The sequence below is a fragment of the Solanum dulcamara genome, chromosome 4 (assembly GCF_947179165.1).
Source record: "Solanum dulcamara chromosome 4, daSolDulc1.2, whole genome shotgun sequence".
NCBI lineage: Eukaryota > Viridiplantae > Streptophyta > Magnoliopsida > Solanales > Solanaceae > Solanum > Solanum dulcamara.
The window spans coordinates 23,109,688-23,127,457 of NC_077240.1; the positions used below are offsets into that span (position 1 = coordinate 23,109,688).

Consider the following 17,770-nt stretch of genomic DNA (forward strand, 5'->3'; position numbering starts at 1 on the left):
AGTTTTAATCCGATAGTTTTGACTATTAAGATCAATTAGGATTCTTAGCACTTTTCTTGAAATTTGGAGATTTTATTTTTGAATTTCACATATCTTTCAATTTTTGTTTTTAGTCTTTATAACTTCGCTTCCGCATTATATATATATATATATATATATATATATATATATATATATATACTACTGAGATTTGTGTTGCACAAAAGCTTATATATATATATACACACACACACAAAATAGATCTAGTTTAATCCACAAAATTGTCATGGAGCCATCTTTAGAAGTTGTTAGTCATAAAAAGAAAGGTGATGCGTTGTTCAACGAAAAATCAGCTCCCTCTTTCGAGACCGATCATCTTCCATTGGATTTACCAAAAAACAATTTTGTTGATGTGTTGTCATTGAAGAATGTTCAAGTGACAACTTGTAACTTTCGAAAAGCTGTCACTACTGAACAAGTGGTGTTGGATTTTGGAGATGACTATGGCTTTTAAAAGAATTATCAAAGCTTGAAAAAAGATGATTATGAATTTTGAAATAATTATCTATGCTTGGAGGAAGAAGTTGCTCCTACCAGTCGTTAAAACCAAGAACAATCTAAGAGTTTGGGCGCAGTGGCAACTGGAACCGACCCACCAACAATTATTGAAGACGTAAATAATTCAAGTCAAGATGACTATAACTTATCTTCCACAAAAGACATGATCAATTAATTTATGCAACAAAATCTTTTTTGATTCGATAGGAATAGTCAGGATTTAGAGTTAATCAATTTTAAATTTAATTTGTTTCAATTTTTTCATATGCATACATAATTTTTGTTTTATAAATAGTCAAATACCGACTTGTTTGAGACTGAGACTTGAATGTTGTTGTTGTACGCATATATATAATTTGAAAAAAAAACCAATGATTATAAGCTGAAGCGGCGAAAATCGGTCATAATTTGATGTTCTTGTTAGTATCATTAATTAGTTTCTTTTGTTTTAAATTTTTTATGAGTACACTGCGTTTTACGGCTAACAACAAACTTGGAAACCATTTCTATCTTCTATGACAAAACATACAGAGGGACTATTTCACAAGTTGATATATTATAGATTCTTGTTCATTAAGCTAATTCTAGCACAGATTGTCCTTAGTTTGGAATGGTCTGTAATCTTTAATTTTTTTCCCACAAATAAGATGGTCTTTAATATTTGTTTATAATGCATATCTAATGAAAATTTGTGAGTCAAAGTTCTCTTATCTAAATTTTTTGACCGAAGTAAGTCATTGTTTAAACCTCACCAAAATAATAAGATTTTTTGAAATTTTACAAATTCAACAACAACAACAACAACCCAGTGAAATCCCACATCGTGGGGTCTGGGGAGGGTAAAGTGTACGCAGACCTGACTCCTACCAATGTAGGACGTCTGTTTCCGAAAGACCCTCGGCTCAATAGAAGCATAGGAAAAAAGGTCAGACAAGAATATTAAAAGTAGAAAAGTAGAAAAGTAGATAACGGAAGAGTTCCAAACAATAGTATAATCAAAGCACCAAAAAAAATAGTAGATATCGTCAAATAATAGCATAAATACCATAAATAACATAAGATAACATAGCATACATAACATAAATAACCTAAATCAGAGTACAAGAAATCATAGTGCATTAATACGCCTACGGATAAGGGGAAATAATGCCACTATGTACTAGCCTTCTACCCTAATGTGTGTCCTCCACACCCTCCTATCTAAGGTCATGTCCTCGGTAAGTCGTAAATGCGTCATTTCCTGTCTGATCACCTCTCCCCAATATTTCTTCGGCCTACCCCTACCTCTTCTGAAACCATCCATGGCCAACCTCTCACATCTCCGCACTGGTGCATATGGGACTCTCCTCTTCATATGCCCAAACCATCTCAGTCGCGTCTCCCGCATCTTGTCTTCCACCGAGGCCACTCCTACCTTGGTCTCGAATAGCCTCATTTCTAATTTTGTCGCTCCTGGTATGCCCACACATCCATCTCAACATTCTCATCTCGACAACTTTTATCTTTTGCACGTGAGAGACCTTAACTGGCCAACATTCCGCCCCGTATAACATAGCTGGTCTAACCACCACTTTGTAGAACTTGCCCTTAAGTTGTGGTGGCACCTTCTTGTCACACAACACACCGGAGGCGAGCCTCCATTTCCTCCATCCTGCCCCAATACGATGTGTGACATCCTCGTCGATCTCCCCGCTGCCTTGCATGATAGAACCAAGGTACTTAAAACTACTTCTCTTTTGGATGGCTTGGTCCCCGAGCCTAACTTCTGCGCCAACCTCTTGAGGAGTCTCACTGAACTGGCACTTTAGGTACTCTGTCTTGGTCCTACTCAACTTAAACCCTTTAGACTCCAAGGTGCGTCTCCAATCTTCCAGCCTAGCGTTAACTCCGCTATGAGTCTCATCGATGAGGACTATGTCGTCCGCAAAAAGCATACACCATGGCACCTCACCTTGAATTTGTCGCGTCAATACATCCATCACCAAGGCAAATAGAAACGGACTAAGAGCTGATCCTTGATGCAACCCCATCACAACTGGAAAGTGTTCTGAATCCCCTTCTACTGTCCTTACCCTGGTTTTGGCACCCTCGTACATGTCCTTGATCACCCTTATGTACGCTACAGGTACACCTTTAGCCTCCAAACATCTCCATAGTATCTCTCGTGGGACTTTATCGTAGGCCTTTTCTAAGTCGATGAATACCATATGCAAGTCTTTCTTCCTCTCCCTATATTGCTCCATTAGTCTCCTCATAAGATGGATGGCTTCCGTAGTTGAGCGTCCCGGCATAAATCCGAATTGGTTCTCTTAAATAGACACGCCTCTCCTCACCCTCATCTCCACCACTCTTTCCCACACTTTCATAGTATGGCTTAGAAGCTTGATACCTCTATAGTTGTCGCAACTCTGGCTATCCCCCTTGTTTTTGTATAGAGGGATCATGATGCTCGACCTCCATTCTATGGGCATTGTTGCCGTCGTAAAGATGACATTAAATAACCTAGTCAGCCATTCCAAACCTACCGAGCCCGCACTCTTCCAAAATTCTCTAGGGATCTCATCAGGTCCGGTCGCTCTTCTCCAGCGCATCCCACGAACAACACCTTTAACCTCATCGACCGTAATACTCCTACAACCCTCAATATCGTGACTCCTTCCTGTATGTTCCAAATCTCCCAACACAATTTCTTTGTCCCCTCTGTCATTCAAAAGTTTATGGAAGTATGACTGTCATCTTTGTTTGATAAGGGTCTCCTCTACCAATACTTTTTCGTGCTCGTCTTTAATGCACTTCACTTGATCCACATCGCGTTCCCTTCTCTCTCGGGCCCTGGCTAGCCTGAATAATTTCCTGTCCCCGCCTTTCTCTTCTAGTTCAACATAAAGGCGTTCAAAAGCTGCCATTTTTGCCATTGCAACCGCCGACTTCGCCTCATTCCTCGCTATCTTATACAGTTCCCCATTCGTCCACTTCTCCACCTCATCCTTCTTCTCCATCAACTTAGCATACGCCACCTTCTTTGCTTCCACCTTCCCTTGCACTTCTCCATTCCACCACCAGTCCCCTCGATGCCGTCTACGATTACCTGTCGAGACTCCTAACATTTCCCTTGCTACAGCCCTAATACAACTAGCTGTCCTACTCCACATACCGTTTGCATCCCCACTACTATCCCAGGCCCCCATACCCTTCAATTTCTCTCCCATCTCTAGGGCACTAACCGTTGTCAAACTCCCTCATCTGATCCTAGGTCGTTCTTTCCCGACCCTCCTCGTCCTCGTCATCTTAATCCCTAAAGCCATCACTAAGAGCTTATGTCGGGTTGTAAGGTTGTTGATCGGGATGACCTTACAGTCTTTGGACAAACCTTTATCATCCTTCCTAAGGAGTAAAAAATCTATCTGAGTTTTAGCCACTGAGCTACGGAAGGTTACCAAGTGGTCCTCCTTCTTTGGGAAACTCGAGTTGGCTATCACTAACCCGAAAGCTCTTGCGAAATCCAAAAGTGAGATTCCTCCTCCATTTCTGTCCCCGAAGCCAAAGCCCCCATGCACATCATCATACCCTCCTGAAATAGACCCGATGTGCCCATTGAAATTCCCTCCCACGAAAAGCTTCTCAGTAGGTGGTATGCCTACCACTAACTCGTCTAAATTCTCCCAAAAGCGCCTTTTATCTCCTCGCGTAAGCCCGCTTGCGGCGCATAAACACTAATAACATTCAACGTGATCCCTTCAACGACCATTTTAATTGACATCATCCTATCATTGACTCTCCTAACCTCCACCACCTGATCCCTTAAATCACTGTCTATTAAAATGCCTACCCCATTCCTATACTTCGATTTACCAGAAAACCAAAGCTTATACCCGTCTACCTCCTTAGCTTTAGAGCCTAGCCATTTTGTCTCCTATCTGTTCATAAGTTACACAATAATTTTTTTAACAAAATGAATTTATGATTTTCTTTTTTTCCTTTAAAATTCACATTAAGAAATTTTCATATATTATGAAATTCTTTTTAATTTTTATGACAAAGTTAATATAGTTTTGAATTTGAATAAAAATAAATTTTGAATTAAATATGAGATAAAAATTTATTCGATAAAGGTGAAAGTGTTTAACTTGAATTTTAAATTATAACCACTTCTAACATATTAGTTTATGTAGGAGTCTTCTTCTATCTTAATTTCTTTTATCATTTTTATCATACATAACAAGACTTATCAATTCTAATTTTAAGTTACACAAAACTTACCCGTTATAAAAATATATGTAGACAAATCGTCACTCAATATATCAATTTATGTTTTGTGGTAATATGAAATTATAATTTAAAATAAATAGTCAATCAATCAATAACTCTATTTATATTTTGTAGTAATACGAAGTTAAAATTTAAAATAAAATATAATAGATAAATCTAAAATGAAAAAATTATGAACAATGAAATAAAAGTTTAGAAATAAACTAAATTTCCGAAATAAGAAAAATACATATTAATAGTATATTAAAAATAAATAATAAGTATGGATATTGGGTAAAGTAAGAAGTTAAAAAGTCTTACAATAGCTATGACAAAACTAGGAAACAAGATATAACTTAAAGTTTAAAGAAATTGAAGGGCAAGACTTTATTTTAGATGAGAGAAACTTTTTATTATTATAATGAGCAGAATTTCAAATTGTGTATACCATATAATTAAAATCTCAATAAATAATGAATTCAATGAACATTAAAATATAAAAAGCTAAGTAACTAAATCTAAACTTAGAAAATAAAAGAGAAGAAACTTCAATTGTTTATGACATGTAACACAATTTTTTCAATTATAGTCAAATTTGCGAAAAGTAATTAAAATACAGTAAAAAAATATTCAAAGACATAGGTGTGAGGGAGCGAGAAGATAATATTTTGAAGTAATTTTGACGAAAACAACAACAACAATAATAATAAAATATTTAGATAATACACATATTACTGTCCATGAATTTTAAATTGAAGAGATGTAAATAACAAAATAATTTTTTTAAAAAATTACGAGTAAATAAAATAAGTATATCTATTTTATACTTCTAAGAAGAGATATTGATTATGGTAAGCCAAGTGATAAGTTAATAAAAATCGATATTAGCAATCTTATAACTTTATGTAGTGAACAATATAATAAAGAAAAATATGAAATAAAAAATTTACTTGATAATTACATGATATGATTCGTTGTCTTTATTCATACAGATTTAGTTATGGGGGATAGAAGGGGAAGAGGGGAGGGATTACATTTTATTGAGGAACAATATAATAATTGGACTTTTGTAAGATAATATGATTTAACATGTTGGAACAAGACATCACAATCTAAAATAATTAACTAGTAAGACTTATCACTTCTTACCTCAATAGACTTGTCTAGAAACAACCACAATGGAGCGTTTCCTGTGGAATTGACAAAGTTGTATGCATGTCCTCAGTTTTGAACTTGTCCGGAAACCAAATCAGTGGACAAACCCAAGAAAACATTTCAAGCTTACATCAGTTGGAAACTCGTCGGACAATAGAACCGTACTAGAGAATGACAGCAGCCATGAATTTCCTGATAAATGATTTTGTGAGTGTTGGATTGGGATTTATTACAAGTACTCTTGTTCCTTGCTATATCTTGATCGTTCTAAAGCCATGGAGACAAGCATATTTCAGTTTCTTAGACACAGTAATCGATAGATTTGTCCCGGTCAGAAGTAACAGAATAACCAGTAACAGAGCAACCAGCACCAAAAGATCAGATACAGGCACCGGATTTTTTAGCCATCATATTAAGTTCCAGTCATTGTTTATACAAGGTGAATCCCATTGTAGATAAGACATCTTTTCCTGTAGGTTGTGTGATGTCATTAGTCAATATCAAAAAAAAGAAATGGATGTTGTTGACTATTTCCACATAAAAAGCTCGCGCAATATTCAGTAACAAGGCAACAACGCACAATATTTATTAGATTTGTGTTTTAGCTCAAGTACCAACTGAAAGTTAGTGGCTAATTCATTGAGACCATCTCAAATACTAATAGATTCTTCTCTTCTTGCAGGTATAGGTGAATTTTAGTAATTAGGCAAGACTTGTACATATTTGATCATAAAAAGTTGGCGGTTGAGCCTTAAATGATTTTCTTCCTCCAACTACGTACGTTAAGGGTGTGTTTGGTATGGAGGAAAACATTGTTGAGCCGCCCCTGAGAACAGATAATATATGATGAGATGCACTCCTAATTATGAAACACTTACCCTGAATGTTCACAAGTCCTCTTCAAAGAGGCAAAAAATAACTATCACAGATGAATAAGGTGTACCTTTCTGATCAAAACCCATTTGCCATCTTTCCGAGTTTGTTGGCTTGACTTGTAATCTATGAATGTTAAATTCCATAGAACTTCCATGTAGTCGGACCAAACAATGATCACCTTGTAAAGCATTGAGCACAAGAACAGGTCTCCATGAGTCATTATATATCTTCAACCACGTCCTCAGTGACCCAAGTCTCAATGCATTGCACCAGTGGCAAGCAAAGGTTTAATCGATTTCCTTGATACCCTTTCCACAAATGCTTCATTTCTCTTTAATGAACAAGAACGATTTCCTACTGTGAAGTGTGTCCATTACGAGAGAGTACTGCACTATGCTATGAGATTGGTCACACACACCCCCCCCCCACACACACACACCCCGCCTGCCTGTTCATTATCTCCAGTATCCTCCCCATTTCAGACCTCACTCCAGGGTAAAATTTCTTCTTAAAACCATAACCTATCACGAGCCCATTGAAGAATGGTAAGAAAACTTTTGCTTACAGCGCAATATAAGAGAACCAAAGAGGCTGACTGGAAAATGGTATAATCAGGACTGAAAAACTTCAATTTGCAAAGTAATATGTTTGCATGATATAACAAAAGTTTATCAGTCAATTCTCGCAATAGTTCTAAAAAAATTCAATTGAGATAAGACAATCATTGCAAATAAACTAAGAGATATAGCATAACCCAAAAGTTATTTCTGTCGCAAAGGATCAGCACAACAATCACCAGAAATACCATTCAGAAAATAACAGCTTATACTGAAAATAGATGACAATAATAGTTGATCACAATATCAAGCACGACAAAGTAGCTAGACAGCAGAACACTACCCCTCTCCCACCAACCCAAAAAAAACACTTCACCTGAATGTGTATCACTTGACACAAATAGATTAAGATCAAATACCTACAACTCACAGCCTTTTTTTCCACTACAAAGGTGACTAAAATAACCTGCAAAATGATCGAGAAAACATTAATTCAAAAAGATAACCAGATTAATACTTTAGGTATTCTGGTAATTTCTTGCTAATCTGCTAACTTTCTACCTTTTTATAAGCCAGATAATATTTCAATCCTAAGTATTAGAATAAATTCACTGTTTACACAGTGAAACCAGTAAAGGCATAACACAGTAAATTGGTCCATGACCTAATTTTTACACCAATGAAGTATCGAGTGTAGGAGAGAGAAATATTCTTTGTAACTATGGTGTCCATGCTAGCTTACCCGCACCTCAACGAACTCCAAGGGATACCTGCTACCTCCCACCAGAATAGGTTGATACCAATATGAGCTCAGTAATATCCACATAAGCAGCTGATTCATCTTATTCACATGCTAGGAGGCCATGTCATTGCTGAGTTGGATTGATCACACCATTTGCATTTCTGATTTTTGGCGGGAAAGTTAGATAGAATTAGTTACTGCTCTGTTCATTGCAATTGCGTTCAATTCCTGATTGTAGTAGAAGTAGAATCTGTAATACTCTTGTAAGGCATGCTAAAAGTGATTTTTGAATACACTCTCTCAGTTTCTCTTAATTCTCTCTCTCTCCCTCCCTATCTCTCTATCTCTGTTCTTTCCTATTATCATCTTCTTTTCTCTGTTCTGTTTTGATACCTTCAATTTGGTATCAATTGGTATCAGAGCTAAGGTTGTGATTGGTGAAATATAGGTCCTCGAAAGGAAACAAGTGCTGCAAATGATCTCCAGGAACAATATGAAGACTTGGCTGCTCAACAAGTCGACTTACGCACTGTTATGGAAGAGAAACATCTCGAAATGAAAGCTGACATGGATAGGAGGCAAGCAGAGATGTTGAGAATTGTGAATGCTCTCAAGGATTCAGTGGATGGAATCCATCTCATCATCAGGACAGGGAGAATGCATCTTCCTCAATTCCCAGAGACACAGGGCCTCCATTGACAACAAGTATTCTCGGATCTAATCCCTACCAGGCTGGTCACATTCAAAATCATAACCTCAACTTCCCTCGCTTCAATGATGAGAATCTCAAAACTTGGTTGTATAGGATCGAACAGTATTTTTCAGTAGATGAAACACCTTTGCATCATAGGATTAAGCTTGTTTCTATGAACTTAGATGATTAAGCTTTAGCTTGGCATCAGTCCTATCTAAAATGCAGAAATCCTCTTGTACCACTCCATTGGGATGAGTATTTAGCAGCTATATCAGAAACATTTGGGGATGATTTCTCTGATCCTATGTTGGAGTTGAAACAGTTGAGACAAACAGGCACAGTAAGGGAGTTTCAGTTCTCATTTGATAAGTTGCTGGCCCAGTGCAACCTACCTGAACCTCAAGCTGTTTCCTGTTTTTTGGGTGGACTGGAGGAGTTATTGGGTACTGTTATAATGCATGAACCTCAAACTCTACAAAAGGCTTGTAGATTAGCTAAATTGGCTGAGGCAACCTGGTCTGCAAATACAAGAGGGTCTAGGTCAGTTGATCTGAGTAGTCACTCTGTGAGGAAAGAGGGGCCTATTGCTAGACCTTCCAACTTCAGTTACCAACAAAGTCCTAGAGGGGTCATAGACAACATCAATAATGGTGGCAATCCTAGATCTAGAAGGACTATTTCACCTGCTGAGATGCAAGCAAAAGGGGCTCAGGGCCTATGTTACTTTTGTGATGAGAAGTATAGTCCTGGACACAAATGTAACCTGCCTAAACATATGTTTGTGATGGAATTAGAGGACTGTGTGACAGAGGAGTTATCACCTGTGATAGATTCTTCTATCACTGAACCAGCAGAGGACACAAACTGAACAACAATTGAAGGTGAAACCCCTATGATCTCATATTGTGCACTTGCAGGTATTAAGGGAGCTCAAACTATTCAGGTGATGGGATACAGTGGTAAAAGGCCAGTACAGATTCTACTTGATGGTGGGAGTACTCACAACTTCATTGATGTGGAGTCTGTTAAGAGGCTGGGATGCACAATTGTTCTTACTCCTGTGAGCTATGTCAACCTTGGTAACAATTCCAGGGAAGTTACATCAGGATTAGTCAAGAATTTTGGATGGATGTTACAGGGTACCACTTACTATTCTGATCTGATAGTTTTTCCTATTGGTAGGTATGACATAGTCTTGGGAGCTTTGTGGATGAAGACATTAGGTCCAGTGGCTATGGACTTTAATGAACTTACTATGTCTTTTACTCACCAAGGCAAACAACATGTACTTAAGGATGTGCATGAGGAATGCAGGTTGGCTAGTTCTAAGGCTGTAAATAAATTGTCAGGAGATGAAGTAGAATTGTTCTTGTTACAGATATTACCTTCACATGGTGGTGCAATGGAGGAGGGACAACATTGTTCATTACATCTGTCGAGGATGAGGGTACTCCTCCTGAGGTTGCTCAACTACTTACCCAATATAACAGGATATTTGCTGAACCTGTGGCACTACCACCACAGAGAGGACCATTTGATCATAAAATTCCTCTGGAACCTGGGGTTAAACCTGTTAATATCAGGCCATACATCTACTCATCCATGAAGAAAGACATTATAGAGAAGTTGGTTAATGACATGCTTAAGCAAGGTGTCATCCAGTATAGCAACAGTCCCTTCTCTTCTCCTGTGGTAGTAGTGGGGAAAAAGGATGGCTCATGGAGGCTATGTGTTGATTATAGAGAGCTTAACCAGAGCACACTAAAGGATAAATTTCCCATCCCTATTACAGACATCTTCTGGATGAGCTAGCAGGAGTCAAATTGTCCTCCAAGGTAGACTTGAGATCTGGTTACCACCAGATCAGAATGGTGGTGGAAGACATTCCCAAAACAGCTTTTAAAACTCATATGGGACATTATGAGTTTTTGGAAATGCCCTTTGGATTGACTAATGCACCCTCCACTTTCCAATGTTTGATGAATCATGTTTTTCAACAACACCTGAGGAAGTTTGTCTTGGTCTTTTTTGATGACATTCTGATCTATAGTAAGTCCTTAAAGGAACACCTTACTCATCTACATATTGTTTTTGATATCATGGTGCAGCAACATTTATTGACAAAACAATCCAAATGTGTGTTTGGAATTTCTAAAGTGGAGTATTTTAGGCCATTCCATATCTTGTGAAGGTGTTTCTACTGATCCTAGAAAAATTCATGCTGTGCAACACTGGCCTACTCCTGGCAACCTCAAACAACTCAGAGGTTTCTTAGGCCTAGCAGGGTATTACAGGAAATTCATTAAAGGATATGGTGTCCTTAGTAGACCACTTACTGATTTGCTGAAAAAGGACAATTTCATATGATCTGACAATGCTTCTCAAGCTTTCAATAACTTGAAGGTAATTGACATCTGCTCCTGTCCTAGCATTACCTAATTATTCCACTCCTTTTGTTGTTGAGACAGATGCCAGTGACATTGGTATTGGTGTTGTATTGATGAAGAATGATCACCCCATTGCTTTTATTAGCAAGGGTCTTTCTAGTTGTCATGCTGCCTTATCTGTGTATGAAAAGGAATTGCTAGCATTGGTGTTTGCTGTTACTAAGTGGTCTCACTATTTTCTTGGGCAACATTTCATTGTGAAGACAGATCAGAAAGCATTAAAGTATCTGTTGGAACAAAAACTTCACAGAGACTCTCAGATTAGATGGTTAGCTAAGTTGTTACCATTTGATTTGAGATCCAATATAAGAAGGGTAAGGAAAATTTAGCTGCTGATGCATTATCTAGAATCCAAGGTGTTGAGCTTATGTCCCTTGTGGTGTCCTCAGTTCAGGTGGATTTATGGGATGAAATCAAAGCTAGTTGGTTGGCTGAACCAGAATTGAATGCTTTGATTCAATTGTTACAGGTTCATCTTCAAAAGCACTTTACTTGGTTCTCTGACCAACTAAGAAGAAAGGGTAAATTGGTTATTGGCAGGGATGCTACTCTTAGGACTAAGATCTTATCCTTATGGCATTCTACCCCGACTGTTGGTCACTCAGGTATTGATGCTACTACTAGAAAGGTTTTGACATACTTTTACTGGAAGGGTATTAGATCAGACATAGCCTCTTTTGTGAAGAAGTGTGTTGTTTGTAAGAGGAACAAGTATGATACTTCAGCTTCACCTGGTTTGCTCCAACCTTTACCCATTCCAGCCTCCCATGGACTGACATTTTTTATGGATTTTATTGAAGGTCTTCCTAAGTCCAAGGGCAAGACAGTTATTTGGGTGATAGTTGATATGTTGACCAAGTCCGGACATTTCATTGCATTGTCTCATCCTTACAGTGCACAATCACTTGTTCCTATTTTCTTGGATAACATCTTTAAGTTACATGGTTTTCCTGATACCATCACCAGTGAATAGGGACCCTATTTTCATTAATACTTTCTGGAAAGCCTTCTTGACTGCCCAGGGTTTTTCCTCGCAAACTTCTACAGATTACCACCCTCAAACTAATGGCCAATCTGAGGTTTTGAATAGATGTCTTGAGACCTATCTCAGGTGATTTTGCACTGATGCTCCTGCTGATTGGGTGTCCTATTTTCCCTTGGCTGAGTGGTGGTACAATTCCAGCCTCCATCCTTCTATTCATACATCACCCTTTGAGCTCCTATATGGTTATCCTCCTCCTTTACACCTGCCTTACTTTCCTGATGATTCTACTTCTGATGTTATTGAGGATATGATGTTGCTCAGAAACTTTAAGCTCCAGTTGGCTAAATTTCACTTGCATAGAGCTCAACAAAGGATGCGATCTCAAGCCAATGCTCATAGGTATGACAAACACTTTCAGGTTGGAGATTGGGTGTTTGTTAAAGTACTGCCATATAGACAATCTTCCCTCTTCATTTTTCCACACCACAAATTAACTTCAACATATTTTGGTCCTTACCCTATTATTGAGAAGATAGGTGTTGTGGCCTACAAACTTCTCCTTCCTCCTGAAGTCCTTATTCACCCCATATCTCAGCTCAAGTTCTGTCATGAACTACCTACTGTTATTGTTCATCCTCCTGTCCTTGATTTGTCTAGTGCTCACTGTCTGGAACATGATTGTATCTTGGAGCGAAGCATGATCAAGCGAGGTAATAAGGCTGTAGCTCAGTGGTTGATTAAATGGTCTGGTCTTGATCACTGTTATGCTACCTGGGAGTTGGCCTCTACCCTCACGACTCGATTTCCTTCTGTCACCCTTGAGGACAAAGGTGTTGTTTCACAGGGGGGTATTGATACCAATATGAGCTGAGTAATATCCACATAAGCAGCTGATTCATCTTATTCACATGCTAGGAGGCCACATCATTGCTGAGTTGGATTGATCACACCATTTGCATTTCTGATTTTTGGCGGGAAAGTTAGTTAGAATTAGTTACTGCTATTTTCATTGTAATTGCTTTCAATTCCTGATTTAGTATAAGTAGAATCTGTAATACTCTTGTAAGACATGCTAAAAGTGATTTGTGAATACAATCTCTCAGTTTCTCTTAATTCTCTCTCTCCCTCCCTATCTCTCTATCTCTGTTCTTCCCTATTATCCTCTTCTTTTCTCTTTTCTGTTTTGATACCTTCAATTTGGTATCATAGGTATCGGGTCACTCTATCCTCCAAAGCTTGGATAAATTGGAAGAAATCACCTAATGTTTTCGCCTCTACTGGGATTTGAACCTGAGACCATATAGTTTTCAACCCAATTTATTGACCACTAGGTCACACTCATGGATGCAAATGAAAAATCACTGATACACCAAGCTTGGATATCATTGACAAACAAACGTTGTTCACATAAAATAGGCAAGAGACGGGAAACAAAAAACATATGTATATTATTGACAAGATTAAAAAATACCATGTAAACTTCAAGCATTTACTGCATCTAAGATGGTAGCACAACAATATGCATATACTAGTCTCACTTCACAATGACTTTTGGAATATGAGCTATTTTAGGCCAGTCCTCTCCTTGTTCATTTTGACATCTTTTCCAGATATTAGGGCACATGAGAATTCGGAGTTCTTCAAGGGAAGTAAGGTGAACCATTCCTGCAGGAATTGATGTCAATTTTGGGCACTTGTAGATGAAAAGCTCATGGAGCGATTTTAGATCACTGATCCAGTCAGGTAGGTCAAGTAAACTATAACACTTCTCTATATGCAACACCCGCAAAGAAGGAAGATACTGAAGCCACACTGGTAAATGAACCAATTTCGGTATCTCTTGGATGTATACTATCTGGAGGCTTTTTAGGCCTTTAAATTGCAGATATTCCTGATCATTGTCAGTTGATAAATTAATCTCTTTGCAGGAGCTAATCACTAGTGTTTCAAGAGCATAGAGATGCTTTATAGCTTCAGATAAAGCAGTTAACCCACAGTCATGAACATGCAGAAACCGGAGCATATTCAGCGCTTGCATTCCTTCTATTTGCAAACTCGATAGGTTTGGACAACTATAGATTTCCAAGTGGTCAAGCAGACTCAAATTTTGCAATCCCTCTGGTAAAAGGAATAACTCTCTCACATCAAGAATGTACAATGATTTCAATTTTGAGACAGCAAGGAAAGATGAACAATTTGCAGATAATGCTGTTTCCAGAAGCATCATTAGTTGTTGCAAGAGTTTATTGCTAACTCTGATCAAGTTTAATTCCTCAAGACGTGGATTAATTGGCATGAACTCAAGCATAAGGCAATCTTGGATGGTCAGCTTGGAGAGTGAAGGAAATGATGAAAGTAGGAGCTGGACTGGAAATGACGATAATTTTCCACCAGCCATTACTTCTTTTTTCCACCATCCTTTCAAGCAAGGCAAGTTAAAGAGTTTCAATTCTTTCAAAGATGGGAAATACATTGCAGATCCTTTTTGTAGCTCCATTCTAAATTGAGATCCATCCCAGGAAGTATGTTCGATGTACTCTAGCAAGGTCAAACTTTCAAGTTTAAGGTATTGGAGAGAAGGAAGGCACCCAAATGGTGGAAGACTTTTGCATACTTTCAGATTCTTCAGTGTGAGTTTTGTTAACTTTGGTAGTGCTGAGTGCATGCCAACCATCATCCATTTTGGGAAACTTTGACCTCTGTATCTTTCTATGAAAAGTACCTTCAAATTTTCATGTGGCTGCAGACCTTCCAGCAACAGCTCATTATATTCATCACCAGCGGCTTGGTCTGTCCATTCTAATCTCAGTGATAGCAAGTATTCCTTGTTCTTCAGAACTGTATCAGCAATTTTAGGACATAAACACTCTATGCAGCCCAAATTTCTAAGTGTTAATTTTCCTCCGAGCTTGACAAGACCATTCAAGTCGGTTAACACTGCACTAACTCTAGAACTCTTAGAGGTTTCTTGACCTATGACAAACTGTGATAAAGTCCTAAGAGAAGTTAACTGTCCAATCCTACATGGCATTTTGGACAAATTCAAACACCCATCAAGCTCTAGATGTCGGATGTTTACCATTTTGTGAATATTTTCCGGCAGTTCACAAAGGTCAAAACAACAAGACAGCTTCAGAGTTTGCAAATTCAGCATTTTGTTCATTGATTTTGGAAGTGTCACAAAATTATTCTCAGATAGGTCGATGTACCTTAGATGCTTCAACATGCTCACAGAACCTGGCACTTCATTGATTCCCAAGCCATGTAGATCCAATACTCTTAGGCTCCTGAAATTTGATATAACTGTATCCACCACTAATTTACTTTGTTTCAAAAAAAATTCTGACCCAATAAATCTTCCTGATTTCAGGGAATCCTTTGACGTAGTTGGCATAAAAAACGTGCGTAAATTCCTTTCTTTGAGCAAGGAGTGAGGGAGCTCCCATGCTGAATCATGAACAGGACCAACTGACAAATGGCAAATATTAACACTTGAATTATTTCCTGCAGAAGTTAGCATCACAGTCTCATTCTCTGCAACCATTTTTGCTAGGTCATGAATCAGATCATGCATTTTGCAGCTGATGATATTGCCCAACCTATGCTCTTTAACATCCTGAAAAAAGGACCTTCTCAGCAGACCCATGAAGTAACGTTCTCCAACATCCTCCAGACATTCATTTTCCTCATCATTTGACCTGATAAAACCTTGGGCTATCCATAACTGGATCAAGGTTTTCTTGCAAATCGTTTGATTCCTTTGGAATAATGAACAATAACTGAAACAATGCTTCAAATGTATTGGAAGATGATCATAACTCAACTTTAGAATTGGCAAAATTTCAACGTCTGCACTTTCCGCCATGTCTGTGAGTCGATGATTTTTGACATACAACCATTCAGCTTCAGTCTCTTTATAATACAAAAAGCTCCCTAAGATCCTTATTGCCAAAGGAACACCAGCACATTTTCTCAATATTTCCTTACCAATTGCCACTAACGATGAATTTATTTCTTCACCTGGCTTAAATGCCAATTTACTAAACAGGGACCAAGACATGTCTTCAGGCAGACCTTTTAGATTACATGGTGCAGCAGTACCCACAGCTGCTGCAACTAGTCCCGATCGAGTGGTCACCAATACTTTACTTCCTCTAGCACCACCAACCAAAAGATCCTGTAATTTCAACCAAGTTTCGCGATTTTCATTCCACATATCATCTAAAACAAGGAGGTACTTCTTACCATCAATTTCTTTTCTAAGTTGGTCTTGCAACCTGTCAAAATGGAGGCTTTGAGGTTTCATACTAGTGATGGATTCAATCATCTTTTCCACAATGAGTTTCACATTAAAAATGGGTGAAACGTACACCCAAATTCTCAGCTCAAAATGTATCTTAACTCGGTCGTCATTATAAACCAGTTGTGCAAGTGTTGTTTTTCCAAGTCCCCCAATACCAACTATAGGAACCACAGAAACATTTTCTCGAACATCTAGCAGGCAATCGACTATAGCCATTTTCTCATCTTCCCTTCCGATGACCTCGTCAACGTTCACAAAGGAATGAGTCTCCCTATCTGGAAGCTCAAAATCAACTGATTGCTTTTCAACAAGGTGCAACATATGCTTGTCTTTCTCAATTGCTTCAAGTTTTCCTCTAATAACCTTGAGACGATGATGGATCTCAAGACTATACAGAACAGGATTTGATTTCGAGAAGAAAATAGATATTTTCTTTGATGGGTTTTTCTGTATCAGCAAATTGCGCCGAGTAATCTCTGTGTAGAAGTCATCCAACAAATCATCAGCCTCGAAAAACACAGTTCTGAGCTTCCGGACCCAATTTTTGACCTCGCGGCTTTCCCCTTGCTTCTCCTCTACGTCAAGAAATACAGCTTCCATGGCAGAAACTGTATCTCTGAGCTTGGAAAGATCATCTTTGAGGCCCCATAATGATCCAAGCTCTTGGGTTGCTAAGGAACCCAACTTCATCAAGATTTCAGCTGCAAGAGTGTATAGGATTTCTGTCATACTTTCTTTTGGCTAAGTTAATGCTAATTCTGAGTCGCAAATGAGAAAATGAAAATGAAAGTTTCATTATACAACTAGGGATAAATTAGAGAAAAGGTCCAAAATAGTCAATTGAGGGGTAGTTAGGTTGGTGAACTTACTATTGTGGGATAAGTGGTGGATTGTTATCCCAAAACACTTTGTTTGAATGGTTATTATTTATTGTTTTATAATGTATAAATATGTATTTTTTGTTATAAAAATAACTAATTTAGCAAAATTAATTAGAGAAAGATAATGAGGGAAAGAAGAAAAGAGAAGAATTGTGCGTGTTTTGTGTATATTTTCTTGGCTTTCATCTTAGTGCCAATGTTGGCATATATATAAGAGGACTCAACATGATAGCAGCCCAAGTGGGCAAGTTGCCCACTTCAAGTGGGCCCCACTTGGGAAAATAACATCAATTTTCCTAACACTCCCCCTTGGATGTTTACGTAATAAAAAAAAATTCAATATCC

The 17,770-nt window shown here is 38.0% G+C and overlaps 1 protein-coding gene and 1 pseudogene across 2 annotated transcripts; one reads left to right on the forward strand and one right to left on the reverse strand.

The window, feature by feature from the left end:
* Positions 1 to 5,718: 5,718 nt before the first annotated feature.
* Positions 5,719 to 17,351, reverse strand: LOC129886994 (disease resistance protein RGA2-like). Of its 2 annotated transcripts, none has more exons than XM_055961920.1 (3): positions 13,713 to 17,351; positions 6,884 to 7,337; positions 5,719 to 6,410 (listed from the first exon to the last, which is right to left on the reverse strand). In XM_055961920.1, exon 1 carries the CDS (start codon positions 17,271 to 17,273, stop codon positions 13,776 to 13,778), a length of 3,498 nt encoding a protein of 1,165 aa, XP_055817895.1. In that variant the 5' UTR covers positions 17,274 to 17,351; the 3' UTR covers positions 5,719 to 6,410; positions 6,884 to 7,337; positions 13,713 to 13,775. The 2 variants fall into 2 exon arrangements, with proteins under 2 accessions (XP_055817895.1, XP_055817896.1); XM_055961921.1 differs by having other exon boundaries at positions 5,719 to 6,766.
* Positions 10,448 to 13,112, forward strand: LOC129884113 (uncharacterized; annotated as a pseudogene).
* Positions 17,352 to 17,770: the final 419 nt, after the last annotated feature.